The sequence below is a fragment of the Myxocyprinus asiaticus genome, chromosome 33 (genome assembly GCF_019703515.2).
Source record: "Myxocyprinus asiaticus isolate MX2 ecotype Aquarium Trade chromosome 33, UBuf_Myxa_2, whole genome shotgun sequence".
Lineage (NCBI taxonomy): Eukaryota > Metazoa > Chordata > Actinopteri > Cypriniformes > Catostomidae > Myxocyprinus > Myxocyprinus asiaticus.
In genome coordinates this window covers 11,493,228-11,519,136 of record NC_059376.1, presented here as the reverse complement: position 1 = coordinate 11,519,136, position 25,909 = coordinate 11,493,228, and the positions used below count along the sequence as shown (strand labels likewise).

General features: G+C 37.2%; 1 protein-coding gene across 2 annotated transcripts in view; it reads left to right on the top strand.

Moving 5' to 3' along the window:
- The first annotated feature begins 270 nt into the window (after nt 1–270).
- LOC127423953 (intermembrane lipid transfer protein VPS13A-like) overlaps nt 271–25,909 on the top strand; it is an 86,243-nt gene continuing 60,604 nt past the window's right edge. For both annotated transcript variants that reach the window (XM_051668671.1, XM_051668670.1), the window contains exons 1-23: nt 271–489; nt 7,103–7,146; nt 7,820–7,862; nt 8,828–8,923; nt 11,493–11,594; nt 11,676–11,785; nt 12,367–12,426; nt 13,492–13,551; nt 13,643–13,723; nt 13,814–13,871; nt 13,958–14,085; nt 14,290–14,396; nt 14,508–14,679; nt 16,468–16,530; nt 16,934–17,066; nt 17,386–17,480; nt 20,346–20,488; nt 21,040–21,238; nt 21,322–21,436; nt 23,014–23,150; nt 23,322–23,454; nt 23,902–24,019; nt 24,143–24,287. In XM_051668671.1, the coding sequence (XP_051524631.1) occupies nt 390–489; nt 7,103–7,146; nt 7,820–7,862; nt 8,828–8,923; nt 11,493–11,594; nt 11,676–11,785; nt 12,367–12,426; nt 13,492–13,551; nt 13,643–13,723; nt 13,814–13,871; nt 13,958–14,085; nt 14,290–14,396; nt 14,508–14,679; nt 16,468–16,530; nt 16,934–17,066; nt 17,386–17,480; nt 20,346–20,488; nt 21,040–21,238; nt 21,322–21,436; nt 23,014–23,150; nt 23,322–23,454; nt 23,902–24,019; nt 24,143–24,287 (2,442 nt within the window). In that variant the 5' untranslated portion in view covers nt 271–389. The remainder of the gene's footprint in view (nt 490–7,102; nt 7,147–7,819; nt 7,863–8,827; nt 8,924–11,492; nt 11,595–11,675; nt 11,786–12,366; nt 12,427–13,491; nt 13,552–13,642; nt 13,724–13,813; nt 13,872–13,957; nt 14,086–14,289; nt 14,397–14,507; nt 14,680–16,467; nt 16,531–16,933; nt 17,067–17,385; nt 17,481–20,345; nt 20,489–21,039; nt 21,239–21,321; nt 21,437–23,013; nt 23,151–23,321; nt 23,455–23,901; nt 24,020–24,142; nt 24,288–25,909) is intronic.

The following is a 25,909-nucleotide window of genomic DNA, read 5'->3' as shown; positions in this document are numbered from 1 at the left end:
TTTAGTGTGCTGAATAAACTGCATTTATGAGGAAACAGTTCATCACTTAATGAATTAGAAGGGACTATGTGTGGAGTTTACTACGATAACATTGCTGTTTTACGAGAGAAGTCACGGATAATTTTGTGACAGGTAGGTGTCAGTTTACGGCTCTACCCATTCATTTGCATGGTAAAAACACCGAGGTTGTACAGCAAGGATAGGATTAAAAGAGGATGTTTACCAGCAGGGGGCAGTGACGCACCGGGATAGCCGCGAAGTACCTCCCAGGCAGTGACTCCAGTGATGTTTATTTCAGGAAACGGGGCAGTCAGTAAATGCATTCTCGGTGGTCCACGAATCGCAGACGAAGGAAAGCAAGCTGACCGTTTCGTGAATAGCACATAAAGATGGTGTTCGAGTCAGTGGTGGTCGATGTCTTAAACAGGTTTCTGGGTGACTACGTGGTGAACCTCGACAGCTCGCAGCTCAGTCTCGGCATATGGGGAGGTAAATGTGTCAAAACCAAGTGCTTTTTTTGCATACAGTTCCTGCTATAGCAGACGTCCAAGGTTCACAAATGCGTCTGTTTGATAATAGCTTACACTAAAATCCCAGCTCGACCTCACACTGGAATATGAGAGTCATGCTCTGACATTGAGTACAGGTTTGAGCATGCGTTTACAGTAACAGTGATGACGAACTATATAACCAAGCTCTAGATTCATTTTCTGTGCTTATTGAAATAGGCTGTTTATTTAATAGCATGAAAAAAATATGTTGGCTACACTGGTTTGTTATTTGTTGCTCTGAGGATGATAATAACATCATGACTAAAGAGACCTGATGACTTCGATTCACTCAGTCGTGAAACTAAAAGAAGCCTAGTAGTGAACCTTGTGGCACACCTTCACTTTCATTCTGTTTTAGTTGAATCTTGATATCATAAATACAGCAAATGTTTACATGTATGTATATAATATGATAACCAAAAGACTATGTTAGCCTACTGATGATAGGAGTGGTTGAACTAACAAAAAAAGTACTATTATATATAAATCGCTCAGCCAAAACATTAAAACCATCTGCCAACAGCGCCAACCCGCATCTCAGAATAGTATTCTGAGATGTTATTACAAGAAGAGCGGTTATCTGAGTTACCGTAAACTTTGTCAGTTTGAACTAGTCTGGCCATTCTCTGTTGGCCTCTCTCATCAACAAGTTATTTCTGTCCACAGAACTGCCGCTCACTGGATGTTTTTGGTTTTTGGCACCATTTGGAGTAAGTTCTAGAGACAGTTTTGCGTGAAAATCCCAGGAGATCAGCAGTTACAGGAATACTCAAACCAGCCCGTCTAGCACCAGCAATCATCTATGCGATTATCTAATCAGCCAATCGTGTGGCAATGGTACAGTGCATAAAGGTCAGGAGCTTCAGTTAATGTTCACATCAACCATCAGAATGGGGAAAAAATGTGATCTCAGTGATTTGAACTGTAGTATGATTGTTGGTGCCAGATGGGCTGATTTAAGTATTTCTGTAACTGCTAATTACCTTGAATTTTCACACACAACAGTCTCTAGAATTTACTCCGAATGGTGCCAAAAACAAAAAAAATTTAGTGAGCGGCAGTTCTGTGGACTGAAACGCCTTGTTGATGAGAGAGGTCAACAGAGAATGGCCAGACTGGTTCAAACTGACAAAGTCTATGGTAACTCAGATAACCGCTCTGTACAATTGTGGTGAGAAGAATAACATCTCGGAATGCTGTTCTGAGATGCGGGTTGGTGCTGTTTTGGTGGCACAAGGGGGACCTACACAATATTAGGCAGGTGGTTTTAATGTTGTGGCTGATCGGTGTATATTAGTATATGGTATAGAAGTATATGGTAAAGGGCTGCACAATTACTCAGAAAAAGAATCGAGATTGCAATTACGACTGCTGCAATTAACTAATCATGAAAAGTGTCAAAGCATTCCATTTAGATCTACTCCCGTTAAATTACAATTTTGAATTTATTTGTATTTTTTTCAGTGGTTGAACATTATAACCAATCGCAGACATGTTCGTTGAGTACATAAGCCTATCAGTAATGGTGCAACAAAACTAGAACATTCCTGTTATAATATAAGGATTTAACAGCGATAATTAAGTAACACAATTCTAAGCTTGTGTTTGAAGGTGTAGCTTACATAAAAAATATGGATTGCAATTGGCCCCACACAAAACAGGAATTTAATGTAAATTCTATTAATCAAAATTTATAATTATGAGTACAATATCAAGGGATATAATTGACAATTAAGATTTTTGTAATAATCGTGCAGCCCTAATATGTTATCTTGTTTTGGACAAGTACCATAGTTATGCCATGATTTTCTTTGTAGTACCTTGGAGTACTTGTAATACCTAGATACATAAATGTGGTAATGATTCAGTACTACAATGGTATTTTTTATGATGTCAATACTATACCATGGCATCACCACAGTGCTTTTTTCAAGGTTGTATGTAGGCGTCATATAAAGTGACAGCCCCCGTGGGGACCCGGGGTAGAATAGGTCCCCAGCACCCCCTTGCTGATCGTAAGAGGCGACAAATGGGGCGACTTCTTTACCGTAAGTTGCAACCCGTTACTGTGGAGAAAGAGGTCCTGGTACTTGAGGATGTGGGTTGCTGCAGCTCCTTCAGGTCCAACATAGTGCTTTGGCTCTGACTTCACATGGACGGGAAGTTGGAAGGGCCCGGTCCAATCAAGCGGCTAGTCAAGACTTACCCTAAGGGGCGTTGGCTGAATATGAACTTTGTTCCTTTTCCTCGAATATATTACCCTCGTCTCTTTTGTGCATATCCGTATAAGGTGCATCCCCTTGTTGGACTCCGAGGTGGGTGGGGAGTGGGAGAAATGAAACAAAATAACACAAACATGGCTAACCAAAAACCCCTAAAGGACTAAAGTTGGAACAGAATGTGGATGATGACTCAGATACTTGTTGCATGTTCTCCCAAAAAAAGTGAAAATTAGCAGAGATTCATTCTTTTAGTATCTGTTCTACCTGACATGCCTCTGACTAAGCTGCCCCCTTTTGCAATACAAAAAGGTATCTCAGGTATAGCAGGGACAGTTAAAGATGTGAAAAATCTACAGTCTGGACAAATACTGGTGGAATGTTCCCAAAAAATTCACGCAGATAATCTAATGCATGCTAATACGCTGGCCAGTGTTCCTATAAAAGCCTTGTATCATCCATCTCTAAACAGCAGTAAAGGTGTTATCCGTACCAGAGAGCTACAAGATATGGATGAGGCTGACACAGAATCGGTATTGACTCAACAAGGTGTAAAAAATGTTAAAAGAATTACGATCAAAAAAGAAGACCAGATGATAAAGGGTGTGTTCACACTTGTAGTTCGGTTCTCTTGGTCCGGACCAAAAAAGAAAATGATACATTTAGTCCTGGTTCGTTAGCGTTCACACTGGCATTTTTAACACCGAACCTAAAGATACAAAACAAAAGGCATAAGGATAAGGTCACAACCTGATTGGACAGCTTTTATGACGTATAATTTGCGACGGAACTTGCCAAACATCCAAAACAATGCTGGCTGCTGGGCTAAATGTGCTCGTTGGACCCACTTTCCCTTAACCTATCACTGAACATTTTGAACACTTGAGAATTTTTGTGCGTTTTTTCCATTAGACTGGAAATATGCTCGTCGGACCAAATGTTAATAAGGAACTTTACCTCCTCATTGCTCCATGTTTGCCCTCTGCTCATTTTGTTTTGCGTACATCGCTCTTACTGCTCTTTCTATGTTATCAAATCACGTGATTTTTATGGTCGCATCTTGTGACATGACATCCTGTTATTGGTCCATTTAGACGTCTTTGGTCCATGCTGCATTCATATATCAGTCGAACCGCACCAGAGTTCGTTTGGAAGCGGACGGTTTGCTTGTTTGGTGCGCACCAAGGTTCGGATGGCAGCGTTCACACTTGTTCAAATGAACCGCACTAACAGAGCAATCGCACCAGAGTTCGTTTTAATCGAACCAAACCTGCCAAGTGTGAACACACCCTAAAACAGGAACTTACATAGTGACATTCAACAAACCACAACCACCAGAAAGGTGCACTCAACCATCTGAGTGTATCTGTCAACATCTTCATTCCAACCCCCCTAAGATGTTTTAATTCTGCAGGATGTAAAAACAAGTCAGTATGCTGTGATTGTGGAGAGGAAGGACATGAATCAGGCTGTACAAGACCGGCAAAATGCAGCAACTGCGCAGCTGATCACTCAGCCTCATCAAAAGTCTGTCTAGTTTGGATCAAAGAGAAGGAAATCCAGGGAGTAAAATGTATTATCGAGAGTGAGCTACGTTGAAGCATGCAGAGTGGTTGAGGAGTTTCCAGCCTTTAATATAAGGAAATCTTATGCCTCTGTGGTAAAACCAGTCACGAGCACTGCTGAATGCCAGACGGACTTGACCTGGGTGAATAATGACAAACCACAATACATAAACAAAAATTCTATCTCAGCTGAAGACTCAAAGAAGACTCAAAGCACCCAAAGCCAAATTACATTAAGTCAGACCCAAGTCACTGAAGAGCTGAAGTCTGTCAGCTGAACACAACCAATCTTCAAGAGGGAAAAAGACACAAAGTAGTAGAAGAACACAATTACCATAAAGTGAATCAAGGAAAAAGATGTCAAAAGACTGAAATTTGAAAGGATATTGAAATGAAATAGGATAACCTCTCGTAGCCGTAGCTTATCTCCTAAATGCAGAATTAAAGAGCATGCACCGGTTCTGCCTACTTGAGAATGAACAATCACATTATTCAGTGGAACTGCCGAGGGATTAAAGTAAACTTGGCTGAACTGCAGTGTTTATCTGCTGTTGTTAATCCAATTGCCTCCTGTCTTCAAAAGACTCACTTGGTACCAAGCAGCCCATTGACCAATGAAAGATCTTTCACAAGTTTTCCTTTTGAGTGTAGACATGACCAGACTGTTTACAAAAGATTCCGTATTGGTCATTCCAGACTTACTCATGTTTTTATTGAAAGGGGTTATGCCACCAACATTTTACTGGAATGTCCTACTTTTAATGCCACTAGGCAACGTTTTTACTAAGAAAGTTTTTAGTGGATGTTTTCAAAAATGTTTTACCAGGGAATTTTTTTATTTATTTATTTTTTAATTAATTTTTATCCCCTTTTCTCCCAATTTGGAATTCCCACTACTTAGTAGGTCCTCATGGTGGCGTGGTTACTCACCTCAATCCGGGTGGTGGAGGACAATTCTCAGTTGCCTCCGCTTTTGAGACCGTAAATCCACGCACCTTATCACGTGACTCATTGTGCACGACACCACGGAGACTCACAGGCTCATGCTACTCTCCGCGATCCACGGCCCCATTGAGAGCAAGAACCACTAATTGTGACCACGAGGAGGTTACACCATGTGACTCTAACCTCCATTGCAACCGGGCAAATTTGGTTGCTTAGGAGACCTGGTTGGAGTCACTCAGCACACCCTGGATTTGACTCGCGACTCCAGTGGTGGTAGTCAGCGTCAATACTCGCTGAGCTACCCAGGCCCCCTTCACCTGGGAAAATTTAAATATTTTGATCAAATATTGAAATGAAAGATCTTATATAATGTTCATTGTGTATATTACTGTATTATATATTGTGTATAAAAACTACCTTGATCTTGCCATGAAAATAGCCATTGATGCTGACATGGCAATAAAAATAAATAAATAAATATAAAGTGACTGTTTTACTTTGCAAAATCATACTTTGTATACAGTGGAAGGAAGGAACAGATGAAATTAAGAAACTGATATGCCATTTGACTCACTGATAAAGCTTTATAACAAGTTAATACTTGCTTAACCCTTTAATGCTTGGGTGTTTCACCAAACTTTTTTTATTATATACCTTGCATCTTTAGTGACCCGGCATAAATCTATCACAAATGGATCTACAAAGTGCCCAGATAGTGTCCAATCTCAAAACACTTTCAAGACGATTATAAGATGATAGATTAGAATATATTCTGTTATATTTTGGTGTTTAATTTTTTCAATATAAAAGAGATGATGCCACAGATATAGAACAGGATTCATTACTTCCACGCTGAATTTTATGATACTCAACTGGCTGTCAAACACATTGAGATACACATAAGCTACAAATATGCAGTTTCTCAGGCACTTACTATGTCTAAATAAACATACAACTTACAGAATAGTACACCCAAATTACATATGCCAAATCATATTGTTCATGTGTTACACATGCTATAGTTTACTTCCACTTTGCTGCTTCATCAAATAGCAATGTCAAATGAAAAATCAAGTCAATCACTGAAACAGCAGTGCCACATTGAATAACAAATAACATGTATAATATGTTTGTGTACATGCATATGGGATACTGATAATTCACCATCGTTGTGCAGAAAATCAACATGATATAGTAGTAATATGAATATGGCTCTCATTTGTCTTGTAATATACAAAGATATATATATATATATATATATATATATATATATATATATATATATATATATATATATATATATATAAATAGCATTTTAACTTTAGTATTCATCAACCTTTCTCTTCTGAATAGTGTAAGTAAAAAAAGGGCAAAATTGCATTATATATATATATATATATATATATATATATATATATATATATATATATATATATATATATATATACTGTTATAGTAAATGTATATGGATATGAAAGAAGTGCAAAAAAAAAAAAAATGACCCTATACACTTTTGGTAATTACAGTAAGTGGTTTTATATATATATATATATATATATATATACATATACATATATATATATATATATATATACATATAATTTTTTATAATTTTTTTTTACAATATTCAGAAGAGAAAGGTTGATGAATACTAAAGAAGAGGAGGCATAACTCCAAAAAATGGATGAGATAAAGAAGGTGGAATGAGGTCCCGGGTCACTAAAGATCCGAGGCATGCATTAAAGGGTTAATGTGATATGGATCAACAGTGTCATTTTACAGAAAGGCTTAACTGAAATATGTGTTGTTCATATATTTGCAGGCGATGCAATATTGAGAAACCTTGAAATAAAAGAAAATGCTTTGGTATGTGCCTATATGTTTCAAATGTTTTTATGTCTACTTCTTTTGTAAGGAACATTTATTAAGGGAGCTTTAAAGTAAACATGAAATCAAAATTGACTGTATTTACTCTCTTAATATATGTTCCTGGTCTTAATGTACACGATTTAACAGAGCACATTATTCTAAAGAAATTTTGGACCCACTTTATATTAGGTGGCCTTAACTACTATGTACTTAACCTTTTGAAACAATGTACTTATTATGTACACACGTTGTTGCATTGCAGTTACATTTGAAATACTTGCATTTAATTACATTTGTAGTTACACTGTTAACTTTACCCCAAACCTTAACCCAGCCCTTACCCCAAACTTTACTCCTAAACCTACCTGTACCTCAACCTGAGTAGCAGCAAATGTGGGAATTTTGCAGAACAACATGTAGTTACACAGTAAATACATAGTCTTGTATGTATTTAATGTTAGTACATAGTAATTAACGCCACCTAATATAAAGTGTGACTGAATTTTTGTTTTGTTTTTTGTGATCACAGAAACAAATATTCCATATTGTTATGCCTGTTTCATTGTTTCATATGAATACTGTTTCATTTTGACTTTAAGATTCATTTTTCTGATGCTTTATGATGTTGTGTTTGTGAAGTTGTCTAACTTGACTTTTATTTTCAAATCAGAGTCAACTGGACATTCCTTTCAAAGTCAGGGCAGGACACATAGGTAAGTGGATTCGCAGTTGTTTAAAGCTGAAGTGTGTTTGATTTTAGTTTTTCCATATCTCAGCTTAATATGCTGAAACAACTGTTAGTAAACCATTTTTTTGGTGGATTTCCCCCCGAAAAGTCTAATGACAATGCTCCTCTTTTTGTTTGAGCATCCCGACACAGCAACAAGAAAAAATATAAATCATTATTATAGGTTTATCAAAGTGTATTTGGGTAAAGACATGGTTTGGAAGATGGATTTTTGTTGCACTCATTAATAACATTTTGTTGTTTTTTTAACAAAAAAAAGTTACATAGTGTAGCTTTAATTACAGTTACTTCTGATGTAATTGTGTTAAATACTGTATAGACAATAGAACAATCCTATATAAAACAGTAGTGAATTTAAAATCGAAATTTAACGTCTATGTTAAAATATATGTTTTCTAATTTAATGCAGCCCCTTTAATGAATAGTTTATTTGATTTTATATGATTTATTTGAAAGAATTAAAAGAACAGTTTCATGTCTATCCTTGTATTTTTCATCTGGTCGAGGTTGATAAGGGTTTAAGAAAGTTATTAGTAATAAGTAATGCAATTACTTTTCAGACAGCGTAATTAGTACAGTAATCTAATTACACTGTAGAAGATGTAATTAGTAGTTAGTAATTCATTACTTTTTTTAGAGTAACTTACCCAACACTGTTAACCAGCTGTGTTTACTGTTTTCAGTATGCATGTTAGTTGGCAACTTTTAAATATTTTTCTGTTACTAGAATAGCCAAACTTCTTTCCAGGTCCCAGACTTTAAGTGGTGCATGTGTGGCTTTGTAGTAACTGCAATACTATTGTTTATTGTAGTGTTAATTCACTTTTCCACATTTTAATGCATATTAAATTTTCTAAAAGTGGTCCAGTTTACCTGAATTCACCATATTTTTTTAACTTATTCGGTCGTGTGTGTTTCTGTCTTTTTCAGGTCGTTTGGAATTGAAAATCCCTTGGAAGAATTTGTACACGCAGTCTGTAGAGGCCACACTGGATGAAGTCTACCTGCTCATCGTACCTACTGCTAGTAAGAGCTGGAAAGTCAAAATTTTAATGTCCTGCTTGAAAAAGTGCAACAGAATGCTACATTGGGTCAAACTTGTGGTAATCTATTGTATCTGTTGTATATAAGAAGAGTTTTCTCAGAGATGTGGGTGTACGAGGTCATGTAAACGTGGTGGAACCCGAGGAGGTGTACGCCACTAATGATGAACATTCACTTTATATAAATCAAGTAAAATGTCAAAAAGTTCAGACATTACATGTTAATAAAACCTGTTTAGCAAACGTTTACTGAGATTGGAGATCTTTTTCTGTTAAAGGAATATTCCGGGTTCAATACAAGTTAAGCTCAAACGACAGTATTTGTGGCATAATGTTGATTATCACAAAAATGAAATATGTGTAACAGTGATGAACTTACAATGGAAGTGAATTGGGGGCAATCCGTAAACGTTAAAATACTCACTGTTTCAAAAGTATAGCCTAAAGACATAAAGGATATGCATGTAAACATGATTTTAGTGTGATAAAATCACTTACTAACCTTTACTGTGTAAAGTTATAGCCAATTTTACAACTTCGTTGCCATGGTGACGTAACGCCGTAAACCCTGTAATCCTTGTTAGCGATGATTTAAGCAACTTTACAGCTCAAATAATACAAGAGTTTTATAAGAAGAATTGATGTGAGTGCTGTAAACCCTCCAAAAATTGCCTCCATTCTCTTCCATTCTAAGTGCCTCACTGTAATCACCTTTTGCTTTTTTTAAAGAAAAGGAGAGAAAAGTCAAAATTCATTTTTGTGGTAATCAACATTATGCCACAAATGCTGTCGATTGAGCTTAACTTGTTTTGAACCCAGAATTTTCCTTTAACAATCGTACACCTGCAAAACAAATGCTAGCAGTACTATCATCAAACATCGTAAACATTGTCTTCTGAGCTTCAGACAGTTAGTTAAAAAAGGTAAATAAAAAATCCCCCATCCCAGTTGAATGTAATGCAGTATTAATCTCACCCTTACACCTGCAATTATTGCAGCCTTTGTTATTGATTGTGCACAATCACAAGATAAAATGGTTGTAGTTGCTCAGTCAGCACCATTTTAGGTTGAGGTTTACTGATAGTGGATGTTGCCAATACTGAATACTAAGGTAGTGGGAAAGGTCGATAACTGATTAATCAGCCAATAGTTTTTACAAATCAATTTATAGAATGTTAAAAAAATTCATATTCTTTCTTTACTATGACAGGCAGAGGTATAGAGGCTACAAAATTCCAAAATAAATACAATTCCAGATGCAGTTTATTGTTCATCCAAAATTTGAATAATAACACAAATAAAATGAAGATTTGTTGCACAGTGCGGGATTTTTATTCATTTATTTTTAGATTTTTCCCCTTTTTCACCCAATTTGGAATGCCCAATTCCCAGTGCGCTTTTTAAGTCCTCATGGTCGCGTAGTGATTCGCCTCAATCCAGGTGGCGGAGGACGAATCCCAGTTGCCTCCGCGTCTGAGACCATCAACCCACGCATCTTATCACGTGGCTTGTTGAGTGCGTTGCCACGGAGACATAGCGAGGCTTCACGCCATCCACCGCGGCATCCGCGCTCAACTCACCACACGCCCCACCGAGAGCGAACCACATTATAGCGACCACGAGGAGGTTACCCCATGTGACTCTATCCTCCCTAGCAACCGGGCCAATTTGGTTGCTTAGGAGACCTGGCTGGGGTCACTCAGCATGCCCTGGGATTCGAACTAGCAAACTAGAGAACTCCAGGGGTGGTAGCCAGCGTCTTTTACCACTGAGTTACCCAGGCCCCCCACAGCGCGGGACAAAAACACACAAGTGATTGTTATTTTGAAATGACAGAGACCTGGTCCTGTTACAATACTCTATATTTAAGTATTTACCAAATGAAGACTTTATAGCTTACATATTCACCAGATAAAGGGTTTTGTATTTATATTTATTTCACCAGATGAGGAATGAGGAATAATGTTTATTATGATTCACAAAATATAAAGTTGGAGATACGATGTATGTGCTGACAGGCAGATTTCCATATAGTTGCATTTTTCTTTGCATGCCCTTCATTTTATTCAGATTTTTGCAGATAACTGATAGTTCAGAATGCAGCTATCGTCACTGATTAATCAGTAAAACCGATATATCGGTCTACCTCTTATTTTAGGAAGTAACTTATTGGCTGCGTAACCAGTAAAGTAAATGAAACCATTGTTATTAATATTTGATTTGTATGATCAGTAACAGACTTTGTTACAATGAATGTTCATGGTAAAGTTATCATTAAATTCAAATTGATCCCATTTTTTCTTTTTATTGCACTTTATATTTCCTTAATTACACCTGTTATGCACATAATCAGCACCCTATTTTTTTGCTTAATTGAAAATCCTATCTCACTCTAAAATAACTTTTTCAGAATTCAGATTTCAGAAGTATAAATTGTTGTGAACTGCTTTCTCTGGCTGGCCTCTTAGAAACTTGTCAGTCAGGATCACTTAATGCATGCGGTGTTGCCAGTTTTCTGTTAAAACAGATTCCTTGAATCTCATTTAATACAGGTATAAAGTATGATGCTGAGAAAGAAGAGAGACAGCTACAGGAAGCTCAACAGAGAGAGCTGCAGAGAATCGAGGAGACCAAACAGAAAGCAGCAGAAAAAGGTGGGGAAATGCTCATTTTAGTTTTACATGGAGACTGATGACATTGTTTGTGAGTTTGTGTATTTGTCTTTTTGTATTCAGAGAATCCTAAAGCAGAGAAGCAGGATACATTTGTGGAGAAACTGGTCACTCAGGTGATTAAAAACCTGCAAGTGAAAATCTCCAACATACATGTCCGCTATGAGGATGATGTGAGTACTTTGATTTTGATTCTTGACAGCAGTGGTTCTCAACCAAGGTTCCTAGGAGGCTTCAGCAAACTTCCAAAGGGGCGGCAAGAGCACTTGATTTAAAATGAGATGCATCAAAACAATTAATTCAAAAGCTAACTTAATAAAAGCTGCTAAAAATCAAGACGTAGGCCGGCAACCTGCAAACTGACATCATAATTCCTACTCTCAAGAAAATGCATCTGTTTCATTAAATTTGTTCTTGCACAGTCCTGGTTAATTTAGGTCCCTTTATTATAATCCCACCTCTAATTCTTTTTTCCTATTAAGTTTAAGCTAAATAAATTGTCAAGTGTTCAGAAAGCTGTTTATATTTTTTAATATAATATCCAAAAAGACATTTTGCTTTTTTTTTTTAAATTCTTTTGTGGTGGGGAAATGTTCCTTGACAAATTTTTTTAGACAAGAGGGTGTCAAAAAGGTTGATGTATTTGAACACTCTTATGCTATGAAATGTAGCAAAGTTTTTAGTCTGCTCTGTTTTATTTAGTGCTCAGTATTATCCCTCTCAATTTGCCCTTTGCAACTCTCTCAATGTTCAGATCACCAATCCAAACACTCCGCTCTCATTTGGAGTGTCCCTACAGAACCTCAGTCTCCAGGTAATTCACTAATTTAATGTTTGACAAAAATGATTTCTTTTTCAGAGTAATCACATTTACGGATGAATCTCACAAAACATGTGAAGAACATGTCTGGTCATATTTCATCCCAAAATCAAAAGAAAAAAGGAAAACATTTTACGTAAAGAAACTGATGCATATTTATTTCACTGGAGCCATTAAGATTTTGGGGATTGTGACATTATTTTCATGACAAAAAGCACCTAACAACCACCCCAATCTCATTACCATTATGCCAAACATTACATTCTAATTACTGTAACTGCAAAAGAATTAGATGCGATATGTTGTTTAATGTTTTTGTATTTATCAAGGTAGTATTTGTTGCACTGCCTATGATTTGTACTCATGATTTGTACTCATTTAAATTCTCAAATTATTGTATTACAGTATTTTTTGCTGTAATGCAGTGACAGTTACGAGTACATTAAATTATAGTAACGAGAATCACCATTGAGAATAATGGGAATAACAAATAAACTCATGACTGTAATAAGAATTTAGTTGGAATGTGTTTAATAATTGTAATGGAAAAAATGCCACAATGCATTTACCCTTCTAGACAAAAAACATTGCATCTTTTGTTATAAACAGTTTACATGCAACACAAATAAAAAAAGCTAAACTTTGAGAAAATAAATATCCAAATGGATAACTTGAGTTACTGCATTGAGTTACAGAGACCAAGCAACAATATGGGGAACACTGAGGCCACCTATAGGCTATACTTGTCATTGCTATGAAATTGTCATGTTTTTGTCCGCTGTGGCAAGACAGCATAACATTTTTACTTTCCTAAAAATAGCCTTTCATTCCTTTTTAGTTTTTTTCTGATTTTAGGGTGAAATGCAACCTGGACATGTCTTTGTTAGATTCACATAAATAAAAAGAGGCTGTATTAAAGTGATTTTATCTCAGTTAAATGATGTTGTTAGGCATAATGCAAAGGGCCATTTAACATCAGCTTTCAAACTTAGACTATCCAATCAAATTTTAGAGCCAGAACTGTCTGTTAATAGCAAACATTTCATTTTAAATCTCCAGACAGCTGATCAGAATTGGAACCCCTGTCTTCTGGATGAGAAAGCCAAGCTGTTTTTTAAAGTACATTTTTTTTTCTTCACTTTTACAGTTATGTCACGGTACCAAATTAAGGCGTTATTGACCTAATTATTTTGATTATTATTTTGTTTAGCTTGTACGTCTGGACAATCTGTTTGCATACTGGAATGTGAATTCAGAACTTTACTCCAACCACAACCCCGATGAGGCCCTGGTGAGTTTCAAAATTAAGAATTCATCAGTCACAGTAAAAGAGACACAGGAAAAGGTCCATCTTCAAATTCTGTATGTTCGATTTTTATAGCGATGCCTGAAACACAGTGTAGCCGTCAAGAACGCAATCCCTCAGGATCATCATTTCAGTGAGTAGTTATTTTCTTTCAGTTACAAACTTGAGTTTTCTCACTGAAATAAAAAGTTAAAGTTTAACCACCCTTTGCTTCTTTAGTCTTTCGTCCGATATCAGCAAATGCCAAGCTGCGTATGAATCCTCGCTCTGATGTTGATTTCACCTCTCCGAAAGTGGATCTAGTGGTCAACCTGCCAGAGGTGGCTGTTGAACTCAGCCGACCACAGGTGTGCAAGCATGAAGCTTTGCATTTGCTAAATCCTGAGATGATTAAAATCAACTTGAAATCAAAATTGATCTGGTTTACTCTCTTAATATATATTCCTGTTCTTATTGTGTACAAATAATCAGTGATGGTTATTTGAAAGAAACATAATGTTGCCTTTATAATCTCTCTTGAATAATCCATAAGGCTTTTCTGTATTTTCTAGTATGTCAGCATTCTGGAGCTTTTGGGCTCAGTGGATATGATGACCCGTAACCTTCCATACAGGAAGTATCGTCCAGACGTGCCAGTTCACACTAATGCTCCTCGATGGTAAGTACATTGGGAATATGTGGTCTTTCTCATTAGCTCATTTCCTGTTGTTGATTTATTGAGATTGCTAAACCCCTGTACTTACTCTTGTTGGATATGTGGTCATCATAGGTGGCGATATGTGATCACAGGTGTTTTGGAGGTGAATGTCAAGCCCAGCCTTCACATGTGGTCATGGCAACACATCCGCCGCCATCGGCAACATGTGAAGAAGTACAGAGAGCTCTATAAGAACAAGATCACCAGCAAGAAACCTGGAGAGGGGCTGCTGAAGGAATTTGAGGTTGGTAAACACTGAGCATGCTCAGTGAGAGACCTTTTAAAGACGTGATTCATACATTTTCAAGTGGCCTTTTATCCATTAAGAAAGTTCTACTGACTGAAAAAGGCAGCGTAAAATTACTGTGTAACATAATCAGTAATCAGTGACTGATTACTATTTAAAGTAACTTTCCCAAAACGAATAATCCAAACACAAAGTCAAGCTATGTAGAAACTTGCCGCATTAATATAGAATTAAACTGATGTGCGTTCACATCTGCTTTACAGCGTCTTCGAACGTCAGGTGCTCAACCAATCAGAATTTAGAGTCATAAATATTCATTTTATAATGTTAAATTTACTGTTTTGAGTTTTTGAAGCTGCTTTTGCATTGATGCCCCGTTTATCATTCATTTGGTATGAATAATAATATATTTTGGTTTGCGTCCATCAAGTTCCAAATAAGTCAAAAAAATAATGCCAAGTACCTTATTCTACTGGATTATCCAAAATAGGTTTTACCACATGGTTATTTTATTGATAATGTTTTTGTTTTTTTTAGCTAAAACAACAACATTGTGATATATACTGTGTTTTATTCATATAAAATAAGGAAGTGTGTTCTCCTTAGAATAGATCACAGTTCATTTGAACAGCCTCTATTAACCCTCAACTTCTTTTCATACGGGACTAACACTTGAACTGTTCGTGGTCAAAACTGACCGGAACAGTCTTCATTAGTCACCTTTTTCCTAGTACATATACTAACACATTTTTGACACATTTTATGTCACACCTCTTAAATAACTTCTTATTTTAGTTATTTTATTATTCCAATTTTTCTTTTTATTTTGGTGGACTTCATGTATTTAGACCTCAATGAGCTGAAATTACACATTACATTTTTATATATAAAAAAGGCACATTTTTTGTTACCTTCTCTTCAGTAAAAAGCAAACTTTCATATTTATGAAAAGGCTGATATTTGTCATGCATTAGGGCAATCCGCTGCCATCTGCTGAAAAAAAAAAAAAAACATTACAAAAACATGACAATTTCATAGCAATGGCAAGTAAAGCCTGTAGATGGTCTCAGTGTTCCCCATATTGTTGCTTGGTCTCCTTAACTCAAGGCTGTAATTTAATTTCAAGATATTATCACAAGTTATGCATTTGGATAGATATTTAGGCATTATAAAAGACCATTATAAGATGTGTTTTTATAACAGAAAGATGCATTGTGTTTTTTGTTTTTGTTTCCCCACAATTGGTTTTGACATTAAGTTCTCTTAGTGTGTGTGTGTGCATGTATGTGTCTGTGTGTTCTGTATTTTGGCTGTGTCACAATCTCACCCATTCATTTCCATTCATTTCTGTCTGTCTTTGTGTGTGTAGTGTATATCTGTGGGTGTGTTCTGGACTGTGGCAGTGTTATAGTCTCATCAGTTCATTTTTGAGTGTGTTTGTTCTGCATTTTGACTGTTGTAGTCTCACCCGTACTTTTCCCAGTTCATTGCAATATTCAAATTTGACTGTGAACAGTACGAGTGTTACTTATTTTTCAGATTTTTGTGTGTGTTAAAATGGTAAAAAAGTGAGAGAAGTCACAAAGATTTATACCGATCTCCGATAAACGATATGATTTTTATCAAAACATAAATATTCTAATCGGTCAAAAATGACCGAATAGAACTTGAGGGTTAAGCCAGAAAATTATAACAAGATGAGAATAAACATCTTGCTATTTCTTCCTTTCTTATTCTAGCCAAAACTTTTTTTACTGTCACTCTTTCATTTTGTTCCTCCTTTAGGAGACTGAAAAAACTCTGGATATTTTCAACATCACAATGGCAAGACAGCAAGCTGAGATGGAGGTTAAATTACATGACACACACACACACACACAGACATGACTCGTAGTATAAATCATTTGAATTACTCTGTCACTTTTCTTTAATAAAATGTAGCCCATGGATTTTATCACTGGAAATGTATTTCATTAACTCAACTAGCAGAGGCAAGGTCATGGGTTTCATTCCCGGGAAACACACATATTGATAAATATATAGCTTGAAAGCACTGTAAATTGCTTTGGATTAAGTGTGCCAAATGCATACATGTAAATAAAGCCTCTGTTATATGATATCTGAATCACAAAGTCTGAATGCTGTTTAGTTTTTTGTTTGTTTGTTTGTTTGTTTGTTTGTTTGTTTGTTTTTATAATTTTGGTCAAATAACACCTTTTGGCTTTTGCATATTTTGTCACTGATGTTGTAGGCCTCAAAGGCGGGGCTACGTATATACCGTCCTGGGGTGAAGGTGGAGGAAGAGCAGTCACAGGGCTGGTTTGGCTGGATGTGGAACTGGTCTGGAGACAGCTACGCACAAACCAAAGATGTCAAAACAGGAGGTATTTCTACGCTCAATTTATGATAAAATGTACTATTTAATTATTTATAACTAGACCTGCATGAAATCCACACCTGCAGATTTCCACTGAATTCAAAAGCTTTACAAATGTGTACTCATCATGTTGTACTCATACATTCTTTTGTTTATTCAATATTTTGGCATAAATACATAATACGTTCAACCACAAAGAAGATTGTGGTTTTCTCAACTTTGTTAAGCACGTTTTACCATTTAAATTCATTTTGCACAGTCAAAATGCTACAAAAGCCATTTGTGTTTCTAATAGATGTTTTATCCATCTGTTTCGTATTTCTCAGGTTTTGATGAACTGATGACTCCAGCAGAGAAAGCCAAACTATATGCTGCCATTGGATACAGTGAGACAGCCGTCAATCCTAACCTGCCAAAACATGTTAGTGATAGTCAATCATAATGAGCACATATAAAAACATTTGTCAGCATTCGATAGATGTCAGTCCTTGTATATGATCTTATACAGTAGATTTATCTAAATGGGTAAATGGGCAGTGCATTTAATCAGAGTAATATTTCTGTACAGTCTGTGGGGCGTTTATCCCAAATATGTGAATCTCATGAAACCTGACAAGAACATGTCCAGGCCCTATTACACACCCAAATCTAAACAAAAAAGTAATATGTTTAATTTTATATCAAATAAATTATATGTACAGTTGAAGTCAGAAGTTTGCATACACCTTAGCCAAATACATTTAAACTCAGTTGTTCACAATTCCTGACATTTAATCGTAGAAAACATTCCCTCTCTTAGGTCAGTTAGGATCACTACTTTATTTTAAGTATGTGAAATGTCAGAATAATAGTAGAGAGAATGATTTATTTCAGCTTTTATTTCTTTCATCACATTCCCAGTGGGTCAGAAGTTTACATACACTTTGTTAGTATTTGGTAGCATTGCCTTTAAATTGTTTAACTTGGGTCAAACGTTTTGGGTAGCCTTCCACAAGCTTCTCATAATGTTCCTCCAGACAGAACTGGTGTAACTGAGTCAGGAATGTAGGCCTTCTTGCTCGCACACACTTTTTCAGCTCTGCCCGCAAATTTTCTATCGGATTGAGGTCAGGGCTTTGTGATGGCCACTCCAATACCTTGACTTTGTTGTCCTTAAGACATTTTGCCACAACTTTGGAGGTATGCTTGGGGTCATTGTCCATTTGGAAGACCCATTTGTGACCGAGCTTTAACTACCTGGCTGATGTCTTGAGATGTTGCTTCAATATATCCACATAATTTTCCTTCCTCATGATGCCATCTATTTTGTGAAGTGCACCAGTCCCTCCTGCAGCAAAGCACCCCCATAACATGATGCTTCCACCCCCATGCTTCACGGCTGGGTTGGTGTTCTTCAGCTTGCAAGCCTCACCCATTTTCCTCCTAACATAACAATGGTCATTATGGCCAAACAGTTACATTTTTGTTTCATCAGACCAGTATATAGATATACACTGGTGGCCAAAAGTTTGGATAATGTACAGATTTTGCTCTTATGGAAAGAAATTGGTACATTTATATACCAAAGTGGAATTCAACTGATCTCAATGTATAGTCAGGACATTAATAACGTGAAAAATGACATATTAAAAATTTTTCAGAACTTCTTAAACTAATTCAAAGAGTTCTCATCAAAAAATCCTCCACGTGCAGCAATGACAGCTTTGCAGATCTTGGCATTCTAGCTGTCAGTTTGTCCAGATACTCAGGTGACGTTTCACCCCACACTTCCTGTAGCACTTGCCATAGATGTGGCTGTCTTGTCGGGCACTTCTCACACACCTTACAGTCTAGCTGATCCCACAAAAGCTCAGTGGGGTTAAGATCCATAACACTCTTTTCCAATTATCTGTTGTCCAATGTCTGTGTTTCTTTGCCCACTCTAACCTTTTCTTTTTGTTTTTATGTTTCAAAAGTGACTTTTTTTTGCTGCAATTCTTCCCATAAGGCCTGCACCCCTGAGTCTTCTCTTTACTGTTGTACATTAAACTGGTGTTGAGCGGGTAGAATTCAATGAAGCTGTCAGCTGAGGACATGTGAGGCGTCTATTTCTCAAACTAGAGACTCTGATGTACTTATCCTCTTGTTTAGTTGTACATCTGGCCTTCCACATCTCTTTCTGTCCTTGTTAGAGCCAGTTGTCCTTTATCTTTGAAGACTGTAGTTTACACCTTTGTATGAAATCTTCAAGCATTGTATAGCCTTCATTCCTCAAAACAATGATTGACTGATGAGTTTCTAGAGAAAGCTGTTTCTTTTTTGCTATTTTTGACCTAATATTGACCTTAAGACATGCCAGTCTATTGCATACTGTGGCAACTCAAAAACAAACACAAAGACAATGTTAAGCTTCATTTAATGAAACAAATAGCTTTTACCTGTGTTTGATATAATGGCAAGTGATTTTCTAGTACCAAATTAGCAATTTAGCATGATTACTCAAGAATAAGGTGTTGGAGTGATGGCTGCTGGAAATGGGACCTGTCTAGATTTGATCAAAAATGACTTTTTTCAAATAGTGATGGTGCTGTTTTTTACATCAGTAATGTCCTGACTATACTTTGTGATCAGTTCAATGCTACTTTGGTGAATTAAAGTACCAATTTCCTTCCGAACAGCAAAATCTGTACATTATTCCAAACTTTGGGCCGCCAGTGTATATGTATGTATATATATGTATGTGTGTGTGTATATATATATATATATATATATATATATATATAGTAATGAAAATAGGTGTGGGGTCCTAGAAATAAGTTTTATTTGATATATTATATGGTCCAAAATTGTGTTCACTTAGATTTATAGAAATCAAATCTCATTCACACATACAGTATATTCAAACATGGCGCGTCATGATAACAAATATGTATATTTTAAATTGCAAAGTATTCCATTTAATTTATACTAAATTTAATAATAAGAAAAGTGTCTTCCCCTAGCCTAACTGTTTTACAGTAATGGGAATAAGAATGAGTAAAGGAAAACTTTTCTGCATAGTAAGGAGATTTTGGGGAGAAAATGTCATTATCATGAATTAATTGTCATGAAAATAATGTCAAATGCAAAATAGAAAAAATAACCCCCCAAAATCCTAATGATCCAAAATTGGGTTCACTTAGATTTATAGAAAATATAATTTCTTACATTTATTCAGTTAACACTTCACACTTAAGATGTTTATGATGAGGAGCATCAATCTAATCACTAAATCATGTACACTATCTTGACTGATTTGTTTTTGCAGTTTGAAAATATGAAGATACATTTCCAGCTGCTCAGTCTGTCTCTGTCAATCAAAGAGAGCCGAGAGAAGCCAGAGATCATCAAACTGTCCGTCATTGATCTGAAAACCACGTTGACACAAAGACCTGCGGCTCAGGCCATAAAGTACTGTATTTTCTTTTCATATTAAATTTTTCGATAACCACTGCTTTATGTCTATATTATTACATAGTTTACAAAGTAAAGCAAACCCCTCCCACACACACACACAAATCTGTTGTCATTTACTTTTCTTTATATTGTTTCAAACTAATGACTTTCTTTGTTCCGTGGAAAACAAAAGGAAACATAATGAAGAATGTTCCCGCTGCTCTTTAACATAAAACAAAAGCATATAGTGTCTAGAGGCTGTCAAGCTCCAAAATGACTCCATACGACTCATACGTTATATTCTTCTTAGCTTTATGTGAGAAATGGACAGAATTTCAGTCGATATTCACTGATAATCTTCCCCTAGTCTATCAAATCACATTCACACGTATATTCAAATATGGCACGTCAAGATGACAAACTTGGCCAGGTTTAATCAGTGATTTTAATTCTTGTAACCAATCACAAATGTTCATTTGTGTGAATTATTCTTTGATAACAATAAATGAATGAGTTGTATTAAATGCTGCTATATTGCATTAAAAATGTATTGGTTTATCTGTCAGGATCTCTGCTCAGCTGTCATCGTTTGGAGTGTCGGGTCTCCCTCGGGGCAAGACGCCCCCTACCCTTGTGTCACCAAATCACGTGGGGGCAAAGGATACAATCCTTTTGAACCTGATGTTTGAGACCAATCCACTGGACACATGTGTAGACCAGATACTGCACATAGATTCCCTGCCGCTAGAGATCATCTATGATGCTGTAAGTGTGAGGGACTCTTTTGAGGAGCACTTTCCCATGGACAGATAGTGAAGTGTATCTTAAGCTTGTGCGTTCTGTTTTAGATGACGGTGAACAGTTTGTCAGCTTTCTTCATGCCTCCTAAAGACCTGCAGCTGGACGAACTGACTAACGCCACCCTCATGAAGCTGGAACAGTTCAGAGACAAGACCTCCACAGGTGGGTGTTTTATTAGAGAAGGATACATATTTCTCAGAGCATTCTCATCCTGCTTTTACTTGTAGAAACTGAGACAGTATAAGTTAAATTTTACAATTATAAATGAAAGTTTATCTAGTTCAGTTTGTCCTAAAAGGAATAGTTCGCCCAAAAATGAAAATTCTCTCATCATTTACTCAACCTCGTGCCATCCCAGATTTGTATGACGTTCTTTCTTCTGCTAAACACAAATTTTTCAGCTCTGTGGGACCATTCAATGCAAGTGAATGTTGGCTAGAACTTTGAAGCTCCAAAAAAGCACATAAATGCAGCATAAAAGAAATCCATATGACTCCAGTGGTTAAATCCATGTCTTCTGTAACGGTATGATAGGTGTGGGTGAGAAACAGATACAGTTTTAAGTCCTTTTTGACTATAAATCTCCACTTTCAAACTGTTTGAACAACTGCAGGTGAGGGGTGTATTCAGAAAGCTGTTTTTAAAACATTGTTTAATTCTATTCATTGGTGCTAGTGGCACAGCATTACAAACTTCAGCTTTAAAGCTTTGTTTTTTAATCTGAGTTTTTGTCCAAACCAGCCATGACAAGAGATGAGCAGCAGGGCATTCTGGTGGTTGTTTGGTTTCTATTTTTGCCACATTGCGCTGGGTAGACCCGCCATAGTGATCTCTGATTGATTAAATCCAGTTTCTCTCAACTGCATATTAAATATGAAATATATTATTTTTGACTTTGATTATATGTCATCATACAGCATTTTTGCTTTCAGTGTGGGTGTCAGATTGCACACCCAGGTACCTCCACAAACTGCATATTGCACACAAATGTGACAAGATCCAATCTGATTTGCTGGCTTTACACAATTTCTGTGAGTCAGGGAGCACAGGTTTTTATCAGACCACCAGGAAACAAAGTTGTGTTTACAAGATACCAGGTTGATACAATGGGCTTTTCTGAAGAAGAACTAGATGCTGGACTTGCCAAAGTTTGCAAAGGCCATGGCAGTGAATCTTTGAATCTTTAAAAAATCCCCATAACTGAATTTTCAGATTATCCTCCACCTGGGTTTAATTTCTTATTTATCAAATGTGTGCCTAGTAATAAAACAGGATTTGTTGGTGGCCTGGGTAGCTCATCGAATAAAGACGCTGACTACCACCCCTGGAGTTGCGAGTTCGAATCCAGGGCATGCTGAGTGACTCCAGCCAGGTCTCCTAAGCAACCAGATTGGCCCGGTTGCTAGGGAGGGTAGAGTCACATAGGGTAACCTCCTTGTGGTCGCTATAATGTGGTTCACTCTCGGTGGGGCACGTGGTGAGTTGTGCGTGGATGTCGCAGAGAATAGCGTGAAGCCTCCACACGTGCTATGTCTCCGCGGTAACGCGCTCAACAAGCCACGTGATAAGATGCGCGGATTGACAGTCTCAGACGCGGAGGCAACTGAGATTCGTCCTCCGCCACCCGGATTAAGGCGAGTCACTACGCCACCACGAGGACCAAGAGCGCATTGGGAATTGAGCATTCCAAATTGGGGAGAAAAAAACAAAAAAACACAGGATTTGTTCATTGTTTGCAGGCCTCATGTACATCATTGAGACTCAAAAGGTTCTTGATCTGAAGATAAACCTCATGGCTTCATATGTCATCGTACCAGAGAACGGCTTTTACGACCCCAAACACAACCTTGCCATTCTGGATTTGGGCCATTTTCAGGTAAAAATATTTCAATTGCAGTGCACACCATTTCTTAGGTATTTTAAGGTCGTAAGCTAGGTTTCAGTGTTGGGCTTCAGTTGTAGTACCTTCTGTGTAAGATGAGGCCATACTGTGGTACATAACATTTATTTATTATTTAAAAAGTGTGTGTGTGTTTGTTGCATGTAGATGTCCAGTCAGAGCAGAGCTGGACTGCCACAGCTGTCTGCAGGCAGCAGCACTATAGAAGACATCATGTCTCGAGCTTACGACAGTTTTGATGTCCAGCTGAGCAGCTTACAGTTCCTCTACACCAAAGCAGGTGTCTAGTTACGCACAATAGCTCTGTTCCAAATCATTGTGAGCTGCCTCGATGTCTGTTGTCTACGTAGGCAGCATCCTAATCCAAATGAAACACAAATAGCACTCCTCAAGAGACTTCACTAACGCTCACAGTCGATTCCAATAAATTTCACAGGAAAAGTTTGGCTAAAAATGAAAATTCTGTCATTATTTACTCAGCCTCATGTTGTTTTCAAGCCTGTATGACTTTCTTTCTTGTGCGGAACACAAAAGGAGAAATTTTAATGAATATTCCAGTCCACCTTTTCAATACAGTGCCACATATGATGCCAAAAATGTTGCCTAGTTTGGCAGCTCACTATATTTTGGAACAGAGCTGAACTGTAAATGTACTTCTGTGATTTTTAAAAGAATGTAGATGCTTAAAACACTTACAGACCTTTAAGTACTCTATGTGCTGTATCAGGTGGTGACTGGAAGAGGGCTCGTCAACTGAGGCAGTCTGCTTTTCACATCCTGGAGCCTGTGGACCTGAAGGTGGTCTTCAGCAGAGCCATGGTGGTCACAGACACAAGAATGCCCAAGTAAGTAGAAAATCAGGAATATTCGTGCCTGCTGTGAGATTCTTTTCATGTAATATGGTGTGTGGTTTATCAATAAAATACTGATAAATGTAATGTTTATTGTCTGTATGTGTGTGTATTCAGGTTTAAGATTTACGGTGAACTTCCGCTGCTCTCTCTGCGGATCTCTGATGATAAAGTGCGTGGTGTGCTGGCATTGCTCAGCAGCATTCCACTTCCTGAGAGTCGACCCGCCCCTCAGATGAAAGCACCACAAGTTACACCCAAGGTACAACAACAACATTGTGTGTGTTTATATTTATGGGCTTGTGGTTGTAGACATGATTGGCATTGTGACCTGATTTGGTTCTTAGTGTTCTGTGTGGCTGTCTGTAATACAGTGTAATTAAAGCAAATGTGATGTGCACAAACTGCTGAAATTAATGATGATGCTGAAATGAAATGAATTTATTTTACACGATAAAAGGGAACCAGAATGTGTGCGTTATCCACCGACAATGGTGTCAGTATATTTTGGAAATGACTCAATGAACTACAGTTTGTGTTAATCTGCTAAACGGGAACGGTTGCCAGCTGATACTAGTAATCTAAAAAATGGCCAAATATCATCTGAATAAATCTGCATTGACCAGGGATTTTCAAGCTAGGGTGTCCGAGAAAAATAAATTTGATAGTGAGAATAAAAAGTGTAAAAAATGTATTAGAATAAGAACAAAAGTAAAAGTTAACATTTGCAGAATTTAACGTTGAATCATTCCGAAACCATGAGATTTGTAGTGATTATTTTAGAGAGCTAGATCATTTTTAGCAGTAAGAAATAAACCAAATCTGCAAATAGTTTTTTATATTATTAGAAAAAACATTGTGTTCATCTGCCCTTCCTTGCAACAGATGCATACTTTCAAAAATATCAAACAACATGTTTCATAATATCATGCTTTATACATGAAAATGTATACTCACTGAACACTTTATAAGGAACACTATGGTGGTCTTCTGCCTCAAGGTTCGACATGTTGTGCATTCTGAGATGCTATTCTGCTCACTGCAATTTTTTCTGCAGTATCTGAGTTTTACTGAAAAAAAAAAAAAAAAAAAATACAGAATAAATTACTCACCCTCCAAAAGCCCAAAGAACTGACATCTTAGCATTTCCATTTGCTTAACCGTGGCTTTGATAACTAGTGACCTCAATAAAGGAAGCACACAACAAAACAATAGCCCTCCTGTTCATAACAATCTAAAGGCAGGTTTCTCTGATTTTTCTATCCTGTCTCTTCTTCGGTGGTCTTAACCCCCAGACTTGATTCTTTTTTTTTTCTAACTCCACATGACCCTCCATCTGCATTTCTCCTAAAACTTCTACAGTTCCCTTGAGTATTGGGAACTGACCTTCTGAGGGCACATATGGAGGTGGTTTGACAAGGACCTCTCCTTTCTTACTTATCTCTTTTTCTGCATCCTTGAACGCCTGTTGAGATGGCCTTTGGCGGCTGGTAAACAAAAGAGCGCCTATGAACCACAGACTAATAGTCCTTCGCTAGAAGGACAAGTTACGGCGAACGGCGGCGCCCACAACACGCCCATTGGCGACCTGTGTTCTTATGGGATTATGTGGTAATGGCGGATTAAACGGTTAAGAGGATGGCAGCCTCTTCTGCAGGGGGCAGTGTGGCCCTGATGTTTTTTTTTTTACTCAAACACAGCAAAGATCAGAGTCCCTCATTTGTGTGTAGCACAGTGGATGCCTCCCGCAGCAAAGCACCCCCACAATATGATGCTGCCACCCCCAGGACTTGGAGCCCCAAACTTCTGTCTCTACTTTCTTTCTCAGCAGCTAATTTACATCTATCACTGGATCCATAACTCAAACCTTCCCTGGTTAGATAT